This window comes from Apus apus, chromosome 10, assembly GCF_020740795.1.
Source record: "Apus apus isolate bApuApu2 chromosome 10, bApuApu2.pri.cur, whole genome shotgun sequence".
NCBI lineage: Eukaryota > Metazoa > Chordata > Aves > Apodiformes > Apodidae > Apus > Apus apus.
This window is the reverse complement of record NC_067291.1, coordinates 19,244,198-19,266,779: the sequence shown is the minus strand read 5'-3', so window position 1 is coordinate 19,266,779 and position 22,582 is coordinate 19,244,198. Positions and strand designations below refer to the sequence as shown.

General features: G+C 45.4%; 1 protein-coding gene across 11 annotated transcripts in view; it reads left to right on the top strand.

The window, feature by feature from the left end:
- Nucleotides 1–22,582, top strand: part of MEGF11 (multiple EGF like domains 11) — a 254,581-nt gene that overhangs the window by 228,849 nt on the left and 3,150 nt on the right. For 5 of the 11 annotated variants that reach the window (XM_051628083.1, XM_051628080.1, XM_051628086.1 and 2 more), the window contains 3 exons: nt 4,901–5,019; nt 11,974–12,040; nt 17,719–17,775. The exons of 1 other annotated variant lie outside the window; for it this stretch is intronic. In XM_051628083.1, the coding sequence (XP_051484043.1) occupies nt 4,901–5,019; nt 11,974–12,040; nt 17,719–17,775 (243 nt within the window). Of the gene's footprint in view, nt 1–4,900; nt 5,020–11,973; nt 12,041–17,718; nt 17,776–21,461; nt 22,577–22,582 lie in introns of those variants that run through there. 5 more of the 11 variants (XM_051628087.1, XM_051628082.1, XM_051628084.1 and 2 more) reach the window with 4 other exon arrangements.

The following is a 22,582-nucleotide window of genomic DNA, read 5'->3' as shown; positions in this document are numbered from 1 at the left end:
ATGTATGTGTAACCCAGTGTGCTTAAGAGGCACAGCTTACACATTTCAAAATGAGGAGAGGAATATTGCTGAGGTTGGGAGTTCCTGACTCGAGCTTCTTGTTTCAGATAAGGGAAGAGAAATCCCACAGTTGTTTTTTCTCCATCTTTTACCATGAATGGAGAATTCCCAATTGACCTGATGGTATGCCAGTCTGACATTCTGCAAGAAGTCCCAAAAAAGGCTAGTGCTATGGAAGGATACTCAAATCCTTCAAAGTTAATATAGACAGATGACTTTCTTCCTCAGGCACAGAGAGAAAGCCCTTATGTTTGAAGACACTGGTATCCCAGGACTGTCCTTGCAGGTTATGTCTTTGTGGGCCTTGCATCTCCCTATACAGTGTTCTTCACATTCCTTTCAGGTGCAGCCACCTATCCTAGAGCTTCTGATGCCACAGGATACTTAAGTAGTTGAGGAAAAGAGTATCTTGAGGATGGCTGAAGTCCTGGATAATCATAAATATCTGAGGGATCACATCCTTGAGCTGCATTGAACCTAGGATCCCTTTTGGTCTTTGGGCAATGACAGCGAATTTAACTCTTGCCCTTGTGGCATTGCTGCCCTGGGTCAGCTCAGTTTGTAAAAACCTGAAGTACCAGCTCCTTGTAATCCAAAACAGCACCAGGTCAGTGGTGTTGAAGGGACTTCTCTAGGAAGAAATAAGATAATGTTTCCTGCTTGTTCATCTCAGTCAGTGATGGGGAGGCAGAGACTGGGCCTTTTCTTTGTCATTCTTCTTTTCTTTGTGCAGTCCTTGTTGCAATATAAATTTTATCCCTCAGGAAGCTGCAGCTGAATGGGGTCAGCCATCTCTTTCTGGAGGTCACAAGGACAGGTTTCTTCCTGCCTCCTCCTGGAATAACTCTGCTGTCTGAGCTTGCAGAGGAAGACTAAGAAGTTAGAAATCACACTGCTCTGTCTTCAGCTCATTATAAATTGTCTGCAGATATCAGCAGGATTTCAAGTTTTGGCCTTTGTTTTAGAAGGGCATTTACAAATTCTAGACAAGGGCTTCTGAAAGCTCCCTGCCAAATTCTGACTGACCTCCAATACATTCTCCTACTGAAACTGTACCCATCAGTGACCTTCCCAGCTTTGACTTTAGCATGTTGTTTTCAGCCTTTCACTTCCATAGAGCAGAAAGGCAGCAAAAGGTGCTGACAGGCATCTTCCTCAGTTAGAAGTGGGGAGATGGAAACTGAGACAAGATCACAGATAGGACATAGAGACAGGAGGCATGGCTGGATGGCAAGAACAGCTCATGTGTATTGACGTGCACATGGGCAGTTGGGTGTTGCAGAGAATGCTGAAGCACAGTAGCAGTATTACACAGAGGTAACTGGGAGTTTAACCTTCACCTGGAGTTTCCTCTGTGGATGCAGGGCAGAATACCACACAGATGTACTTGTGCAATTAATATAATCCCTTGTAAACCCATAGACTTTGGCAGAAATTCCACCTGAACAATAACTGCAGCATCCAGCCCTATATGGGCTGTAACATTATGGCTAACATGAATCACCAGTGTTGTTATTTTGCTTGTTTACTCGTTTGGATAGTGGTGCTGGTGTTTCTGAATAGTGTCACATTTGCAGATCCCTAGCTCCTGGAGGCAGTCATTTCTTCCAGCACATTAATTTATTTCTGGAGACTGTTTTTGGTCTTTATGTCTCCAGCTCTTCTGATGCTGATAATCCGTGCATATGTATGAGAGAGATTATAGGGAAGAGGAACCCCCTGGGCAGCCCTTAGACTGTTTTGCATTTGTGGATGAAGGATGTGGCAGCAAAACACACATTCTGCCCAGCAGCTAGTGGGAAAGAAAACCAACCGTGCTGGGAGAGCTTAACCACAGCACATGGATCTGAGAGCAGACTTTCCCAAATGAGCCTGAAATCAAAATGGTGCTCCCCAGCAGGAGAGCAGGACATGCCATCCAACAAAAGATTTTAAAGTGCAGGTTGTTTAATTCAAGGAGATGGAAGGAAGGGAAGAAAAACTCTATGGTAGTGCTGGAGAGCAGGAAAGATTTCTTTTCAGGACTTTCACAAAGACTTGATTATGGGCTGAACTGATGCTTGAGGTTTTATTAAAGTCTTAAACTTTATGAAAAGGGTGAATCCTATGCCAAGAACCAACATCTCAGCAAAGCTTGACACAGAGGCTGTGTCATGGATCCTGCAGCCTAGACAAGATATTTACAGAAATGGTCTGCAGATGATGTGTAGGAAGGTGGCAGAGGGAAGCCTCCTGCTTGGAGTCTTCAGCCACGCCCTGACACTGTGTGGGTGGAGGAGATCCACACAAAGAGAAGCAAACAGTTCCATTTTGCAGCTTGAGATACCTGGGTTCAGTTTTGCAGCAGAGTGCTTACTTATTTCCTTTTTTTAATGGTTGGCCTTGTGCCCAGTTTCCACACTACACTGTCCTGCTGCCCCTGCAGGATGGGGACCGATGCTCTTTGTGTCCTCCCACAGCCCTGGCTGAGAGCAGACTCTCAGTTCTTGAAGTGTGAGTGTCCTGGCCTTCATCCAGAGCCCATGGGTCTTCCACTGGAGCACAGCCTGAGGCTTGAGGGGCTCACAACAGGACTCTGCTGTAATGGATCCCTTCACAGGACTGATCTCCCCATGTTAACATTAACATAAACTTTGGGGGTTTGTGTTAAATTAAATCATTCCCTTTCTTTTAAGCATTTAAGTCTTTGCTTAGTGTTCAGACCAGAATAAAATGCACATCTTTGGGAAGAGGGGGATTTTTGTAGGTTATGGTGTTGAGGCTTTTTAACTGGGATAGCATTAGATTTGAATTTGATGTATTTCCAGCCAGCAGTTACAAGAGCTTCATGAATAAATGTGTAAAAAATGGACTGTGCTATCAAGGTAAATCAGCCTGGGTGTGTGCTTAAGTATCGACCAAATGGAACTGTGCAGAAGGAGTAATTCTGTGTATATGGTGCTGCATGCAATGAAGGAAGAAAAGATGTTTGGTGCTGCAGACTCTTGTACGAGCTCAGATTCATTAATTCAGGGCTGTGCTAAGCAGAAGGGCAGTCTGTCAGACTTGTTCACCAGCTCATTTCAGGAGCACAAAACAAGCTGCAGCCAGAGAAGCTGCCTTGACACTTGTAGGTGTCAGCTGGCTTGCAGTGACTGTGCCCTCTTATCTGGCAGCAAAGGCAGTGAACTGAGCCTCCTCACCTCTGAGCTGGTCCTTCTTGCCCACAGCTGAGTGAGGGCATGAGAGATAAGGGAGGAGGACAGCAGAGCTGAGCTGGTGTGGCTCAGCCATCAACACTTCTGCAAAGCAGAAAACCAGAGATTCAGTGTCTGTGTTTAACTGGGGCCCCAGGTTGTGAGAGGAGGGATGAGCTCTGCTCCCCTGCTGAGCTGCTGGTCCCTCACTAGCAGGGTCAAGGTGATCCATGAGCAGCTGTGTTTGGGATGACACACACTGATCATGGCCTTTGTGTTCCAGCCCCAGTTCTCATTTGCAGCCTCCCCAGAGGTCCCTGTTTCTTGTTAATTCTATTGCAAATATCACAGAGTTGTAGTGAGGGGAGAAGGCAAGTCCTGGCAGCCTGGTTCCTGTGCCAGGCAGTGGCTAGCTAAAAAAGTTAAAAGCAAAGGTTGTAGTTCTGGAATCAAACCGTGATCTGAGAGACTTTTGTTAGCAGTAACCTCAGAAAATAGCTAGAACTAAAAAACTGTGCTTCCTACACAACAGAGCTCACCTCAAAATGGCCCTGTGTGTTTCAGCAGAAAATAAAGGCTGGGTGAGATGTGCGTGCACAGGCTGCTCTGCCACAGCACTCCTGCCGTGGACACCCTGCAGTTAAAAGCACTATTAGGAACAGGATATTCAGCGGTAAATTAAGCTGAAGCTGGATCTCCACAAGATGTCAGCAAAGCAAAGTGGACGTTCACAGGGATGCGAACGCAGAGGGCAAGGAGGGGCAGGGACAGGGATCTCCGGTGCTGGGGACAAGCAGCCACCCCAGCACTTCCTTACCTTTTCCATGTGGAAGAGTTTCCTATAACTGACCTTTCTGCCTACAATTTAAAGCCCTGGTTTATTAAAACTAACCCATTCATTTACTTATTACAGGGCTTGGGTGTTTAATAATGCTGTTTCAGCTTAAATTTTCCATCCTTTCTTCTGATGGTGCTTTGAAATATTTATCAATTTGTTATTAAGCTGGAACCAGATTGGGATTCATGTTTTCATTAGAACTGCCAGTACAAATATGATGCCATTCATGGTAAATTATTTTGTTTGGTAAATGTGTTCATAAGTTACAGTAAGGAAATAAATAAGATGTATCTAATGGGGCAACTGCCCAAGTTTGCGTTTCAGTGCTGCAGCTTTCTGGTTTTCTACACATTTGCACAAAAAGTTATGTAGAATGTTTTGGAGTGTTATGGTTGGTATGGTTATAGCACCTTCATTTCTAGCATTAACTGCCTTTTTTGTAACAAAAAAAAATGGTTATTCTCATCGGTAGCTCTTAACCTGTGTTTAAACTAAGGAAGAAAAAGAGTTGCAGTCCCTCCATTTCCTGAGTTTTGAATTGCTTCCCTTAACTGCAAAGCAGCTGGACTGTCAGGAATTGCTTTTTTAAGATCTTCAAAAAAATAACACTGAATTAATTAAATATTTTGCTTTTTTATCCCATATTCAAGACTAATAGCCAAGAGCTTCACACCATGATAATGCAGGAGACATTTCCTCTGGAGATGTTCTGTAACACCCAGTCCTCTAACAGTTTTCTAAACTTCATCATTTCTAGCATGTTTTCAGTTTCTTAAGAATCCTTATGGCTTCCAGAGTATTTTGTGATTACTTGTTTTCTTCCCAGATATATCTGAAGGTAGCAGCAGTGTGCGTTGTTTTTCCAATCCAAGCTACCACACTCTCTCATGTGGTGTGACTTCACGCTTCTTTACCAGTAATCTGGATGGAGACAGCTCCAGTAAGGTAGATAATATCCCACCCCACTGCAGAAATGTTCTTATCAGTTCAAGGAAATCAAGCCCAGCAATGCCTGTTGAATCATGTTGGCTGCCAGCATTAATTGAAAATCCAGTAGCAGTTCCTGACATCGTAGCTCTAGCAGACCCAAAAGGTCTCCTTTCCTCTGGGTTTATCTTCAGAATCTCTGTGGGTGGTAACTGGAGTTTCAGCACATGCCTGTCTGGGTCAGCAAACCTCCGTGGTTTAGCAACTATAAGGTATGTTTGCTTCTCAGAAAAGATAAATAACTAGATAGTTATAATTATCCAATAATGTAAGAGACATAAATCAATGAAGCATTAAGCCAGTAACCTGACTTTGCCATTTCATTGTTTCCCACATCAGCAGACACACACTGTTCCTGCTGACACAGACAAGCAGATAGATGCAGGAAGGTGTCCAGGGTCCCTCTGAGCAATGCTCTTGCCCAGGAGCATTCTGAGAGCTCTGCTCTTACTTCTGGCCCTCCAGCAGAGCTATTCAGACTGCATTGCTCGAATAGCCAGGAGCACCTTACTTACCATGTGCTGCTGTTGGTTCCCCAGCACCATTCATGGACTGCACTAGCACTCAGTTCACAGGTCAGCAATAGATTTAGAGATGGTAAATGGTAAGACAGCTCTTCCTCTAGAGCCTTAAGGTGGGGCAGAGGGTAGGGAGCAAAGGAAAAAAGAAATGCAATTGTTTTCATCAAGGTTGTTAGCTTTAAAATTGATGGTGCTTGAAGGCTGTGTCACCTTAGTCCAAATGTAGCTCTGCTGACTGGAAAGCTATGAGAACAAGATTAATTCAACAGACAGTGAAAGTACAAGACAGGGTGTGCAAAACTATTTCTACAGGTGCTCCTGTAAGTCATTTCTTGGTTATTAAAAGAAAATCTCATTAAAATGTAATAAAAAGGCTGGCTCCAGAGATTTCTCAGAGAAAAGTTTAGACAGATGTGTAAATATGTTTTCTGATGTAGATGGTCCCCTTGCATCATGCATTTTTGCTCCCCAAATTGGAAGTGCAAACTTTCATAATGTCAGATTTAGGATGAACACCACAAATGTGGGTCTGTACCACTAATCCTTTTGCAGTAATTTAAATGAATTCAGAAAAGGTCAAAGCAAGCACCTACCCTGATTTCCCAGCCTGCAGTGCCATCTTGCCACAGAGTTACTTCAAATATTAAGCTGTCAAAAATGTTTAAAACCCAAGTGATGCATTTGGAGTAGCCAGAAAGCTGCTCATCCTCTACTGGCTATTGGTAGACAGTCAGCAGGTTGTCCTGATTTTATTTTAAAAAAAAACAAAAACAACCAACCAAACAAACCAAAAACAAATGCAATGGATCTGGTGTTTTCAGAGCACTTATCAAAATATATGGCCTGATATTTCTTTTAGATCTCCCACCATCTTGCTTATTAATGAGAATGCTTTGCAGTACTGAATAGCTGAGGATGGCCAAAAATAAGCTGCTTCTGTCTCCAGTCCTCCAGCCAAGTAAGACAAAAGAGCATATAAAGCCCCTAATGGCTGCCTTAACGAGTTTCATTTCCAAATCAGTTTGCCTGGTGCCATTCCCACTTTCTGCAGGGAAATGTGCACAAGTTGTACTTGGAGGATTCATTTCTTTCTGGTGCCAGCTGGGGTCACAAAGGAACCAGCGCAGATGCAAAATGAAAAAAAAACGGCAGAGGAATGTCTGAAGTGCTGAGCCAGAGCCCTGGACGCATTATCCTGTGCTCTAAGGAGGTGGTGCCTGAGGCAATGGACCAGAGCCATTCCTCTGGCACTTCTGTCAGACAGCTCGGGCAGAGGTGCAGGACGAGGCAGGGGGGAGCTGCAGCCTTCCTCCAGTGGGAGAGGGCTTTCTCCCTCCCGTGCTCCCCCTGCCTCTCTTGTCCCCTTCTCTTTTTCTGTGTCTTATTTTGCCTTTTCTCTCCCCTTTCCTTGGCTTTCTCTCCACTTTATTATCTTTTTGTTTCCTCCCATATCTGTTTTCCTGTTCTCTTTTCTCACCCAACCATACATGTATTGTTGATGTTTGCCTTCCCACTGTCTTGTTTTCCTCTCCCAGCCCCAGAGAGGCTCAGTCCAGCTGCAGGGCACCAGGCACAACTGTCCTGTGCTGTTGGCTGCATTCACTGACCTCATGCTGTCATTACTGTCAGCAGTCCCTAGGGAAGCAAAGCGGGCAGGGATGGCCGATGGCAGAAGCTAAAAGGTCCAGCATTGCACTGGGGACAATGGTTTGTGAGACAGGTCTGTCTCCATAGGAAGGGAGCAGTGCCAAGCCTTCTGCAGCTCTTCTAGGACTAGGAGGGAGGTGCCCCCCCTCCTAACTTGGCCACTGCTCAGGAGTCTACATGTGTCCTGAAGGTAAAAACCTTGAAGTTGCTGAGAGACAATTAGGAGCAGAGGCATTAAAATCCTCCTGGTGTGCACAGGACTGGTTGTCTCTGCTACTGGAGTGCTCAGGCTGGGACACAGGCAGGCAAAAGCAAGTGGGAGGACAAGGGGGAGCAGATGAGAAGAGACCAAAAAAAGGCTTGGCTTCTTTTATCTAGCAAAATGAATGCTGAGAGGGAGTATGATTGCCATCTATAAATACAATGAGGTAAACACTAGGAGGGAGAAGAGCTATTTAAGTTAGATGACAGAGCTGGCACAAGAACAAATGAGGATGAACTGGCCATGAATGCATCGAGGCTGGAAATGAGAATTCTAACATCAGATCAGTGAGATTTTGGAATAGCTTCCCAGTAAAACTAATGGGACAAAGAAATCTGATTACTGATAAAATGAAGCTTGATCAGCCATCTAAGTGATTGTGTGCCTGGGTGTTTGCAGTAAAAAGTGACTGGATTCAGGGATGAAGCCCTCCCAGTCCTGTGTCCCCAGAGCCAGCTCTGGCTGCAGGCAGGACCTGGAAGGGCTGAGCTGTGTCTCTGGGTGAGGTCCAGGAGAAGGGATCTGTATCTCTGGGCTTACAGAGGAGGCACAGGCTCCTGCATCTCAGTGCACGTTTTTAACCACCAGCACCTTGCTGCAAGTAAATCCTCTTCCCTTGTGAGTGAGCTTGCAAAGCTTGGCTGAAATGCCAAAGTCAGTAAATATTTTATTAGCAGTTTAAGTGAAGCCAAAATTTGACCTTTGCCTGTTAGCTCCTACAAGTAGGTTTTGCTTTTATTCTCATGACATGTGCAGCAGCAGATAGAGATGCTACAAGTGACCAAGGACTGTCATGCATGAACTCAGGTGAACTTGTGCCACAGAACTACTGCACTAAAATTTCCCAAAGTAGGTAAACAGAGATGCACACTTACCTCTCTGTCTCTGTCTTCACATCAGAGCTCTTGTTTCTTGAGTTGAAGACCAGATTTTCAAACACTGAAGACCTGTTTTGCTCAGAGGGAGTTTGGTGGGACCATTCACAGAACAACTCAGCCCTTCAATGCTAGCTCTTCATTTGAGTTTTTGAACTGTGCAGGAATGTATCTCCCTTTTATAAAAGGCTGCAAAAGGGTGTGGAAAATACCCTGTATGAGGGTGCCACACTGGTAATCACAAGCAACTGGAAGATTCTCACCTTGCACTTCTGCAGAGCTTTTAATTCCACCCTCACTCCCAGCATTGTAGTGAGCCCAGGTGTTGCTGGTTTCTACAGACAGCATTAAAATCAATTGCTATTAGATGTCCTGAATTTTGAAAGCCAGCAGATTCACATCTATTAAAGGAGATTCTAAATTCTACCAAAGACTTCACATCAAATTAGAAACTGCAAAATAGAGGTCATTGGAAATGGTCTGACTGGATGTCACCCAGCTAATAAAAAGGAATTCAAGCTCAGAGAGCATCATTTAAGTACCTTTGACCAACACTTGCCCAAGAAAAAGGAATCCAGGAAATATAGAATGGAGTTCCTGGCAGCACTTGCTGCCCAATCACCATGGACTTCTTAGGAAACCTGAGCATTGACAAATGGTTTGTTGGTGATCAGCCTCCCACTGTGATCTAGTTGTGCTACCTCAGATGGGCTGAGAAGGACTTTGCTTTACTCAAGCAAGTATCTCCTTGATCCCAAAGGAAAAGTTGCCAGATACGAGGTACCTCTAACCACACTGCTAAAATTACAAGGTAGGATTTTTATTGGATAAATTTACTATGAACTCTTTTCCTCCAGAAAAGCAATTTTGCATCACACTAAAAATTTAAGTATCTTCTATCTTAAAAAAAAAAAGTTAACAAATGACAGTGTGTTAAGAAATGATAGCAGCACAAAGAGACAGCTATAATCACATTTCTTCACAATTACTGCGTTGTGAAAAACTTCGAAATGTCCCCAAATCATTTCATTAAAATCAATTCTAGCCCATAGTTCTTCATGCCAAATTTGAGGTTTATGAGCTGATCTACAAATCCTGCAAAAACACAGCTTTTAATAGAAACTCAGAGACTTTCAGAAATGTGCTCTGAGTGGTGCAGCTGGATTGCAAATCAGCATTCATGTCATTGCTGCAAGTTTGAAAATTAAGAATAAAGCCTTGGGCTCAGCAAGTGAAAATGCCAGTGCCGTTGGTGGGGCTGTGCTGAGGACCTGGCCTGAGCGTGGGGTTAGGACTGTCACTGTCATTCCTTGGTGACCACAATGCAAAATAATCTGCTTTTCATTGCTTTGCTGTTGCTTGTTTGCTCTGACTGCCCCATCTGTCCGTACCATGTTTCTGCTGTCAGGGTTTATGTTCCCTGTTTTGGGGGAGAACAAGGAGCTGCTGAATGAGAACAAAATGGCTCCTGTGCTGTCAGCTGGGAGACACCAGCAACATAGCCCATGCCACCAGCAAGGATGTGCAGTCACAGCTCTCTGCAATGATTGTTCTAGAAATACTGCAGGCAACCAGCTTGATCAACATTCTCACTGCTCTGGGCACGTCCTTGAGGAGAGTGGCTGGTGCAAAGGTGCCTGATGAGCTGCTGACATGTTACCTTAGCGGGAATATATAGAGGCAGAAAATGAGAAGGATGAGGCACTAGACAGAGCTGGTGCTGGTGCTGACGGATGGGAGATTCATGGACTGTGGGGCCACAAGGGACTGTTGTCATTATCCAGCTTCACGTCCCGCGCAGGGCACAGGATCCCCGAATTGATGCTCCCTCCAAGGTCAGTGCTGGTGGCTCAGCAGCAGCGTGGCTTTCACCCAGAGCCTGCCTTTCAGATGGGTTGGAAATGGGCTCCTCTCAGTGTCCTGGCCTTGATCGATCTTTGTGTGTGCCTGTGTCTATTCTTTTGTATTCCTTTATATATAAATTTATAAAAAATGGATATATGGATATAAATTTATATATAAATACATATTCCTCTGTGTGTGTGTGATCAGTGTATTTGTGCTATTGTGTGTCCTGAATCTTTCTTCCCAACTGGAGTTCAGCCCATATGGAGCACAATTACATGCCTTGCAAATGATAAAACTGATTTGTGTTAAATCTTCAGCTGAATAGCCCTAAAATTCCTGTGCAGTTGCTTGTAGAGAGACCCAGCATTTTGTGTGTGTGTGTGTGTGTGCAGCCTCCTCTGCCTGTGCTGCCTCCTCTGTCCTGTGCAGTGCTTGCACCATGGTTTCTTCAAGGTCTTTTTAAGCCAGGGCAGATTATGTTTGGTGTGAAAACACATCAGGCCACTTCCTGCATCCCAAATCAATGGAATTCACTCGGCAGGATTCAGTCAGCGAGGGCAGGTTTTGCCTCTGGTTGTTACAAACCATCACCCAAATGAAACCCAGTTTCTGTGTATCAGACAAAGGCTCCTAATGTCGAGGTGCAGTTTGTAGCATATAGTGCAGTTGTCTTAAATGTGGTTCTCCTGGTAGAGAGGAGTATTTGCAGATGCTTTCCTCAGAGATAAGGGGAAAGCTTTATCCTCAGTGACCCAGCTTTGGGAAAGCTCACAGAACATCTGCCTGGCTGGGAGGCCCCTGCTGGTCCCTGTTGCCCTATTTACAGAGGAACTTTTGCCAGAAGAGCTTTTCTGAGCCAGAGCCCTCCGCAGCATGGTCACACTCCAGATACTTTGTAGAGCCACTTTTGCTGTGATGCCCCAGTCTGGCAGAGAGCCATGCACCCCCATACTGCTGACCACGAGAGGAGATGCTCCAGCAAGCTCACTCCAGGTCCCCAAAGCCCCCATCTCTCAGGCAGACACACTGTCCTTGCCCCTTGCCATTACCCAGCTCGAGTGAGACTTCCACAAATAGCAGAACATTCCAGAGCATACTGACGCATGTGCTGAATAGAACAGCAGCCTTCTCCAGATGGTTCCATCCTGCTCCAGCCACGCTGGCACAGGAGCCAACTGTACCCTGGCCACACAGAGGGTCCCAGCTGCAGGAGGTGTTTTTCCAACAGTAGTATCTGGATGGCAGCCCTGGACTCCTCTCTGCTTTTGCTGGCAGATCTGCATGGGCCTTTGCGCTTCCTTATTGCCAATGTTATTTTCCTTGAATTGAGAGAAATCTTGTAGCCATCACATCTCCTTTAACTAAATATATAGCTGTACTAGCAACCTTCTTTGTTCCAAACAGCTCCTGTCTGCATGCCTATGGAGGTGGTTTTGATCCACCCATCTTCATTAGCTGTTTTGCAGTGCCAGTATGGCACTCCATGTACTTGGGCACTTGAGTCACCATCACCCATACCTCCAGGAAATCCTGCCTTTTCCAGCATGCTTGTGTTCATGGCGTGGTGAAGTGACTTTCCTTTGTGATTTTCCCTAATGCTAGTGAACACCTGTCAAATCCATACTGATAAAGGACTGAAATGGTGAGGCCAAGGTAACAGTCATATACCATTTTTATTCATAACATCATTGGGCTGAAGTCTGGGGTGGGAAGTATCTGTTGATTTCAGCATTAACCCATTATCATACTTTTTAAACAGCTCAGTAACAAAGTCCTTGACAGAGAAACTGCAGACTGGAGACCCTACAGCTATCTGAATGAACTAGGTCAGTAATTTTTAAACAATTTAATCACTTTAGTAGACTTTAGAGCCATTCCAAATCCACATCAGCCTTTCATAAAGGCATTAACGATAATGAAGAATATTGGTGTGGTCTTAATTTCACAGGCAGAATTGCCAGTAGTGAAAGATGATGAGAATTGAAAACTGTTTACCACAAACCACAGCTTGGGAAAGCAGAGTCAATATTCATGCTAGTATAACCTCCTAGGTTGCTCAGTTGAATCATTATCTACTCTCTAAATGTTTTTTTAAAGACTAACTTAGAACATAAAAAATTCCAATTTGGGATTTTTTCCTTTCTTTCATGGTTAATAAAGTTCAGCACTAAATACTGGCATCTTGACAACACTGAGAAGCCCCAGGTGGGAGCTGGAGCGTGCAACAGACGCCGTTATCTCCCAGCTAATCATACCATGGCCATTGCTCAGGCAATTCTGAACCACCAGCCAGTACAAACAAGCCATGAGTGAAGTGTCATTGCCCTTTCTGAGTTTATTCTCCCTGGCTTCAGTTTTAACAGCAGCTTTTATCTCAAAACCTATCCAGATTTAGTGCTTTGGATGCTATTTGTTTTCCTGTCCAAGCACTTGGAGTTCAGCTTGTCAGTGGCAGAAAGCATTTGCCCTTTTCCTTACTGGTATTACCAACTTCTTTCTGAAAATGTGCAGTTTGAAGGAAAGTGCAGGATTAAGTGGCATTAGAGGATTTTTAAGGTCAACTATCTCACAGTTTACATGGCAAAGGAATTAACATAGGGCACCACCAGGCATCACCTCTTGTCACTGCTCTTTTGGTCCCACACCACGCCTTGCTCCAAAGATGAAGTCTTACCTGCATCAGGGAAAATCACAAAACTCTCCAGCTTCAATGCAAAGCCTTTTCCACATTATTAACCATTCACATTTTCTTCTCTGTTCCAAGCTGCAGAACTGCTGTTGTGCTTTGCTGGATGCAACATGGAGAGCTGGGGGCGTTGAGGATTTCCAAATGCTCCTCAAGTTCTTTTTCCTTTTATTCTTTTTCTGCTTTGCTCACTGGCTTTTTTGTTTTTATCTTGCAGTGTTCTAGGCTCCCTGTGTGCCACATTTGTCCTGCATCCATGTATTTTATTTTGCTAGCAGAAGAGATGCTAAATGCCTTGGCAGTAGGAATGATGCAGAAGTGATAAATACTTTAGCTATGCTAAGGGGTCTCCAGCAGAACAGTCACAATGTTGTCTATAGCATTTTGCATCCCAGACACTTTTTTCTCTTTATTCTTTTTCCCCAAAATGTCTCTTTCACACTAATTGATAAAAATGAGATATTTTTCTCCCTTTTCAGTACCTAAATTAACACTTGCTTATGCTAACTTTCACAATATTGAACTGTTTCTCAGATCAAGGCCATTTTTACATGAAACTGTAAAATGTTTTCATTGTATGGTGTTACTTTTGTGGAAAAAAAACCCTGCAAATTCCACTTCCATGTGCAAATTTCAGAAGAAAGCAAAAAACCTTTCAGTTTTGAACTGGAAATATAAAATGTAAGTGAAGCCTAATAAGGTCACATAGGGGATCTAGACCTTTAAACCACATGGTGCATGGAGGCACTGAAGAGATAAAGAGATGTCCCACCTTCTCATCCCAGTGCTAGCCTCAGCTTTTATGGCACAGATGCTCAAGCACTCGTGTTGGAACAGCAGCCAAGTATTGTTCATGGCTGGAGTTGGTTAAAAATAGTTACAGCAGCAGTGAACAACTCCTCTGTTGGGACTCGGTGGAATATTACAGAGAGCAGATGTGTAAGCGAGTGAGTGGCAGGGCAGAAAGGGAAATAGAAGAGAAATTTGGAATGGATGGAAAACCCTCAACTCTTCTGGTCACCTCCCTGGTCCTTCAGCCAGCGACTCCTCCAGCTGAGGCACCAGTCCCACAGGACAGGCTCTTTGGGCCAACCCGATGAGTAACAGGCTCATAAAAATTCCTGTGGGCTTGTTAGAAATTGCAAGTGTTATAAATATGAATTATAGTTGGGGGAAAGGAAATCCTAAGCATATCCACATGAAAGAGAACTAAGACTCATCTTGTAAAACCTACAACTATGAGGACTTTCCTTAATTTTATTATTTATTTTTTAACCTATGAAATGCATTTCTGCTCAAGTACTGTCCACAAAGCTGGACACAGTCCAGACCCATCCCAGTCTGACACCTGGATGTTGCACTGCAGCATATCATGGTTTCTCAGGGTCATGGCTGTGCTCAGGCTGGGTGTAAGGATTCAGGGACTCAGCCAATGGGAAAACCTTGCTTCTCCAAACCACATGGGATCCAGGCTTGGACTCCCCTTTGATCTCACAGCTCAGGGAGAGCAGAAGAAGCACTTACTCCCAAGAGAAGATCCTGCCTTACTCAGGAGCAGTCATTCCTCAGACATCTTATTTGGAAAGGGAAAGGAAGAAAGAGTGTTCTCTGAGGGAGGAGAAGAGCCATTCATACCAAGGGGGCTCAGGCCAAAGGAACAGCCCACTTCAGAGTCCACCACAGTCCTTCTTTCAGATCTGTATCTACGCACTGAAGCAGGAAAGTGATTCGCCATCTTCCTGGGACAAGCACGGGGCAGGCAGCCAGGGGCTGTTTGCTGTACCTGAGGCTAAGAAAAACTATTTAACCTTAACTGAGGACCCAGTGTAACACCTGTCTAAGTCCATGTGATGTCCCCTCTGCTCTCTGAGTCCAGCTGGCAAAAATTGTATAGGAAAACATGAGTCATGTATGTGTATGCATGTCTATGCATATATTACATATATTTATAAAAATATACATATGTATATCCACTGTATATACATGTACAGTGGATCTTAACAGGCTGCAAGTATTTGGCCTGTTCTGCAGGACCTCAGTTGACAGGTTTGTGCTCTTTCCAACTAGGTAATGCATTGAGCAAAACAAAGCCTGTGTTTTTACTGCTGCCACATTGGTATGTGGGCTTTGAGTATCAGTTTGTCAGGCTTTTTCAGAGAGATCATAAAATCATAGAATCATAGAAATCTAATAGAAAAGGAAATAATCACAGAAAGAGCTAGTTGTGTCTGTTCAGTGGAGCTGGAGTCCAGTGCTGAGCACATTTGCACAAGTGATCCTCATGGACATGTGCCTCAGAGATCAGAGTCTGAGGACTCTGTGATGTCAAGAAGAGGTGGCTTTGTCACCTTCACTGTGTGTCACTACCTCTTCAATGCAGCCTAGTGCTACTAGCTGCAAGGAATGGCATGTTGCATTTGCTGTTCCTTGTTGCAGAACGAGGATAATTTGCCCTGTGACTCTGTTGCTCTAGTCCAGTCTGCGTTAAGCAATTGCAAAGTCCAGCTTATAGCTCCTGTTCCAAGCAAGTCAAAAGTCCTAAACCACCTACTGAGTTCAGAAGGGGATTTTATGCTCATTAGCTGGAGTGCTGGGCACAGCAGGCTGCAGACAAAAATGGTTTCATCTGTAATTTTTTTTAACAGCAGTCCTCAATGCAGAGATTTAAGTGTGATTTGCAGCACATCTTGAGTGACTCAAAGCTGCATTTATTCCAGAGGATGAAAGCCACAGAGTTTGATTCAGAGCTGACTTTGCATTTTTCTCAAAGCCAAGAGGTGTGGAAAAATATTTCCAGCTGAGACTCTGATTTCACCCCAGCAGATAATTTAGCTTAAACCTGAAACCCAGACTTTCCTGAAGTGCCAGATTCCTGGCCTACTTAGGGCTTTTCCACATTAACTACTTTTGCAGTTTAAAAAAATCATGTGTCCATCATTCATTTAACCTCCTGAGGAATGCAATGAATACAAAAAAATGGGTCATAAAGCCCAGAGAATTGTAATAGACATAAAAGAAGATTAAAGGCAGAATTCCAGGGAATAGGTTGGGAAGGGCTTTGTAGGGCCATGTAGCTCTCCCAACGCAGCATCAATCCTAGCAGGTGTATCCCACCTTTTCTGAGCCATCCTCCTTAAGAAGGATTCTGTTTCCTACAGCTACACTGCAGCAAGTGAGAGCTGAGCTTGACAGCGTGCTGTTGTGCAGCTGCAGTGGGCAAGGATTGTCTGTTTCCCAGCTCAGAACCAGGATCAGACAGACCCTGCATGACCAGGTCAACCTGTCCTCCGTGAGGGTCTCACAGCCAGCTGGGCCCTACTCAGGGCAGGCTCAGTGATCTCTGCTGCTGCAGAAGCCCTTCCAGACGTGCCTGACATTTCCAATAGGACTGACAGGAGCTCACATGGAGCTGAGCTAACAGAAGATGCTCAGAAGGTGGAGTCCTTCCCCTTGGAGTCACCAAAAGCACCGGTTGATATCGCTGCATCCTCAGCAGCCCCGAGGCTCCAGCCTTCATTCAGGTCCTCACAGTCATGATGGGAAAATGCAGGACAGAAAAAAAACACCCAGCTAATATTGTTGTCCTGCCCAGCCCACCCATCAGCCATGCCCTCGGCAGCTTCTTTCAGGGGTGAGTCAAGACAAGAGGTGGGAAACAAAGCAGAAGATGCTCCAACTCCGGCCGGAAGGGAAGAGCCCCACCACAGAGAGCCAGTTGTGGACCACCAGTGCTTTTCCCGTGCTCAGGAATGGGCACCCTGAAGAGCAAAGGGTTTTTCTTTCATGTGCCAGTAACACATTTATTGTCTAATTTAGCTGATTTTCCTTATTTAGCAAAAACCCCGAAATATGCTGTGAAAAAGGGACTGATACAGCATTGCCAGTGGTGGCGACACCTTCTTCTGTAGAGACCAAAGGACATGCAAGGACAAATAGCTGGCAGACCTCTGGGACACACAGTTTGCAGGGCTCTTGCACCATCATAACTCAGTTACTTGATTGGGAATCCCAACAAGCCACAAAGCATTTTCTATCTCCATAACCCAATTTGTCTTGGTTTTGCTAGTCAATAAGAAATATCAGACTCTATAGTTAAAAAGATTTAAAGGTTTACATTAGATTTTCCTTTTTAATGATATCCACAATAATTTGCAGGAGTGAAAAAAAAAGGTTCCCATCCCCTTGTATCTCTGCCTTTGTGAGGAACAGCAAGTTCTTAAGGAGCTGCATGAGGCAGAGTCATTGCTGTCAGCTCTCTGCTCCCAGCTGCTGCATTTTCAGAGCTCCTGGGAACTAGTGTCACAGCAGTTACTGAACTGGGCAAATTTATAAGCAACATCATACAAGGTAATTTAGGAAGGTTGTACACAACTTAGAAATTAAAACTGTGAATTCAAGAACATATGAGCCAAGAATGAAAAAAAGCCACAGAGTAATGGAACCTGTGGAATCAGATTTGAAAGGTTATGTTTTAGGCAGCTTTTACCAATCCAACCCAGTGTTTCAGGTATGAGCCTATCAGCAGATGATTTTTTTTCCCTGTTCTCCTGATGGCTGTTCTTGGTAACAAGCAGCCCCCTGCTTCAGGAAAGCCCTCCCTTCCAGGGAAGCTCTTAAGCATATGCATAATTTGGGGCATGCACAGAATCCCACGGAAGCTGAGTGCATGCTTACAGCTGAGGATGTGCTTAAAAGACTCCCCTAAATGAGGGCCTTGATGTACAATTTAGAGGAGAGAATATATGCTGCTCAGTAGTCAAAGCAATCCAATTTACATAAATATTTATTTGTTTTCCATTATATATCATTTTTATGCAGGTGCTTGTGGGATGGATAGACGTCAGAACACATACATAATGGAAAAAAGCTTCAAAGGTATGGTATCCAGTGCCTGCAGCCCCCTGGCAAAGAGTTTGAGGAGGGTGTCCTAGAAGAGGTGAGATAGGAGACTTGAGCCCCTGGGAGAGTGGCCATGCAGACAGAGAGGGACAGAGCAATTACCTACAAAAGATGCCTGCATGGCTCAGCTGGCAGCACTCTTGACTCCAAGCCAGATGTCTGGGGCCCATGAATTATGAATGCAAGGCTTCCCAAGGCCATAGGCTCCTGCCTTGGCAAAGCAGTGTAAGACAAAAAGGGAGGGCTTTGCTGCAGGGACAGGAGGTGCAGGTGGAGCTGTCTGGCCAGGGGAAGCTCTTTAAGGACTGTCCTACAAGGGCTTTGTGGTGGCAGTTGCTGATGATAGACAGCATTTGTCTGCTAAGTCACAGCTCTGTGAGGCTCTGAGCCATCCTGAGCTTAAACAAAAACACTAGAAAACAAGCTGCCCCTGCTACGTGGCCTTTGCTGGGAGAGATTTATAGCAGAGCTTGAGAAAAGACCTCCCTCAGTACATCAACCAGCCACGCTGGCATGAAGCAATTAATGGGCATTGACTCCAGGGCAGGTCTAAAAAGGGATCATCGATGAGTCATGAGCACAAGGCCCAGTGATTTCAGATTTCAGTTGTCCTCCAGGGTTACACTGAAAATATTCTAGTTATGTATGGACTGCAAGACCACTTGGCACAGTGGCCACAAGCTCCTGATGGACTGGGCTGGGGTTTGGCACACTGCACTTGTGGTCCAGGAGATGGAGCAAGGCATCCATCTCCTTTGGAATAGGTAGGTTTCAGGCTGAGGTTCTTAATCTGAATTCAAGGCTGTAGTGTCTGTACACACAGGCTGGGAATGTCCCTCCATCAGCTGAGGGGGTAAATACTGCACAGCCTCTTTCCATAATGTCTTTGAGCTGGCATGGTCTGAGTAATGGGGAGAATGGCCCCTCCCCACAGAGCTGGTTTCAAGGCACCCACAGGTCTGCTAAGGCTGAGGTGTGACAGAGCAAGACTTCTCTGACCTAACATGGAATATTGAAAGTTTGTCCACATGAAAACCATTATCAGATTATAGCCAGTTTCTTTCCTGTGTTCAGTGATATCTTCTCCAAGCTTTCCCTTGGAGATGAGTCCTTTTCTCTTTGTTAGGGTTGGTTTTTTTTAAGTGAGCCCTGATGCACTGGCGGAATAACGTGACCTAAGGCGTTAACATTTTAAGGAAAAAAGCCCAGTGCTTTGCATGAGAGACAGCAAAATCCCAGCAGTTGGTAACACTGCATGCACCTACCTCAGGGACCTGGGGCTTGCTGCAGTGTGGTTCATTGGTTTTGTGTGCAGGAATGTGTCCCCAGGGCCATGTCACACTGAGAAGCAGCACTGAGCTGTGGCTTGATGCTGTCCTAGCAGCAGCGAAGGGAAGTCAGGCAGGTTAGTGGAGGCAGCTAGAAAAGCACACTGCACTGAGTGTTACCCACCAAGGTGATTAACTAGGAGGACAGTATTTTGTCTGTGTACATCATATTTCCTTAGCACTTCAAACGTGGCAGTAGGTACTGAGGCTTGTCATTAGGATGCCAGAGGATATTCAGGGCAAAAGAGAGGAAACGGTCTGTGGGAGGGACAAGGAACAAAAATAAAACCTCCTTCAAAAGTCTGGTGATTGGTATCCAGGCAAGGCAGCAGACAGGGACTTCAAAATTAGAGCATATTTCTCTAGTGTGTCCAGCTGGTACAGTGGTGGCAGTGCCACAGGTTGGGCTGAGCCTGCACCTCCGTGAGCACCGAGATGGCATCACCAGAGCTCACACATGGCCCTGGGGCTGAACAGGCTGAGACTGTCTAAATACATTTGTTCTGGATTAAATTAATTCATGAAATTGGACAATTGATGCCAGACTTTTTAATTATCCCCAAATTACCTCAATAACAAAGTCACTTGGATGCTTCCACATCCTTTAAATTCCCTGCAATCTTGCTCATAATGTGTCCCGTGGGCTGACAGCTCCCTGGTGTACAGCCCGTTACCGAACATACACTGGTATTCCATAAATTATATCATATCCATAGCAAAGAGCCTAATCCCTGGCTAGACACAGCTCCCATCTACGTCAGCAGGAATCAGCTCTTTGGCATCCTCTTTCTCAAGATCTGAGAAAAAGCAATTCCTGCAAGAGGCCAAATGAGTCTGGGCATTTCGCTGTTTTTTCCCAGGAAGGGAAGGGCTGGTCCTGTAGCTACAGTCTGAGGGACACCTGCCTGGGGGTAATGTCAGTGCTAGCAGCCGTACAGGTGAATTTTAGCTTACGAAGATAAAAGCAGCTGAGCTGGACTTCATAAAATACACGATGTGCTGGGATTTTTGCCTATACCAGCTCGGATGTGCCCACTTCCATAAAGAAACCAGCACCGACCCATGCAGCTGCTTACCTGGCAGGACTTCCCAGACTTCTCCCTTCTTCACAGTCGTAGCCAGCAGTCTTTTAGAATCTACATTTTATGAATCCAAACCCAGCCCTGTTTTGATTTGGTCCCTCCCAGCTGTGGTGCTGACAGGGAGTGTTTTGTGGCAGACCCTCAGGGCAGCCCATGCTCACACATGGACCTTGCTGTGCCCTCTCCTCCTCACAGGTTCCCAAAGCCACACACACCTCTTCATGCTGCTCACTTTTGTCAGCACAGGTATTTTTAGCCTACAGATTTTCTATGAGGGTGGTGAGACACTGGCCCAGGTTGCCCAGAGAAGCTGTGGCTACCCAATCCCTGGCAGTGTTCAAGGCCAGGTTGGGTGGGGCTTGGGTCTGGTGGGAGGTGTCCCTGCCCATGGCAGGGGGTTGGAATTTGCTGGTCTTTAAGTTCCATTCCAACCAAAGCCTTTCAGCAGTTCTATGATTGTTAGCCTTTGTCTGTTGCCTCCTTGCCTTTAAACATTGACAGGTCCTGGGCTGTGTGGCACCTTAGATGGCAAAAACCAGTAGCACTGAGCTCACTCACATGCAGAAGCCTGTGGTCTCACAGGGTTGCTCCACCATGCATTGGAAGGACAGGATGGGAAGGCTTTTCACTGACTTGCTCACACTGCAGGGGTGTGGGGTTGGTAAAGCTGGAGGGACAAACCCTGTATATTTGTGTTGCTTTGGTTCCTGTCTCCTCATGGACCAAAACAGACGTGTTTCACTTTGAAGCAAAGGCATTGTTAATCTCACCCAGGCTGAAGTCAGATGAGGAGTTTCTTCATTTTATTACTAAATAAACATTGCAGAGGTACCAGGGCCTCTGCCAGCCTTCATGTCCCCAGTGGTCTCAGCATGGGCTGGGTGGGCTTGCTTTGCTTCTGCTTCCTACCAAGCTGGTTTCAGTAATCCTGAGAGCTGAGGGCTCTCAAGCCTTGCTTGTATCACTGAAACTGGAGCAGAGAAACACAACAGACAGTAGGGCAGGACCTGGCCCCTTGCCTTGTATGGCTGCTCAGAGCCACCCCCCAGCCAAGACAGGAGGAAGGGTGGCAGCCCTTGGGCTGATGGACACACAGACACAACCCCTGAGCTGATGGCAGAGGGACACACCTAAGGAGGGAGCTGGCAGGAAGGGGTGGATAGGCACAGAAACCAGGTTTGTAAAGGAGAAGCGATTTCATGTTGTCTGTCTATTTCTTAACCTGAATTTCTCTTTTTGTCTCCCATACTAGACAGCAGGGGCAGCTGGGATTGCAGCTATTTTGCAAGTCCCGCTATTTCTCCGGGAGTATTTCATATATACCAGGATCTGCCTTTGCACTGTAACCCAGCACAAGAAAATGCCTCATCTTTCATTGCATCGCTCTAATTCTAAATTACTGGCACTGCCCAGCAGGATGCACACAGCAGCAATGGCACGTTCTTGAATGTCAATGTTAAGACCTATTTATTCTCTATTGTTGTTGTTTTTTAAAATTATTATTTTTAAAGCAAGACTGGCACTGTACCTTGCAGCAGGCTGGCACAGCCCAGCCAGGGTCATCAACAGGGGAAAGTGGTGGTTACAACTCTGACACCAACATTGTTCTCCCTGTGTAGCGTCTCCTCCGTCACCATCTCCTGTTTTCTCCAGCCTAGGGAAGAGGAGCAGTAGATGTCTGCAGCTATGGGGGAAAAAAGCAGAGCAGAAGTGAGGCTCTGTTGGAGGCTTGTCCCCCCTATGGAAACCCAAGTGTTCCCCACTAACGGGAGCAGCCTCCTCCTGGTCTTAATGGCAGAGGGAATATGAAGTCGGTTTCTTCTGGTGCTGGAGAGTCCCAGAAATAAGAGCTCCCAGGAGACACGTGCACATACACTGCACTGATGGTGTTCTTTTGTCTGCTGGAATATTTTCCATTCAAACATTCAGCATTTGAAATTGACCAAAGCCCCTGAGACACTAACCCTGTAGCTGGCCCAGCAGGCGAAGCACCAGCAGAAGGTCCTGCTTGGTCATGTGCATGGGTTGCAGGGGCAGGAGGAGCAGGGTTAAAACATAGCTCCTTAGGAATGAGGGGGAGGGAGGGAAAGGACTGCCACCTCAAATTAAATAGTGCAGTGAATCACAACTAGAAGCTTTTTCAGAAAACCTTTGGTATTGAGCAGGTTTTTGTTTTGTTCCTGCTGGTGAGTTGTGGATGCAATGGTCTGGACACACCCAGAGCACAAGTGTCGGGTGTCTGTGCTGGATGCTTCAAGGATCTTCCTTACTCCCCACCCCTTATCCCCTCACCCCCTTCCTGCAGAGGTTCAGTTGTAATTAACCTAAACAAGCAAACAACTCTAACACACCCACTCTGCTCTTGTTTTGCAG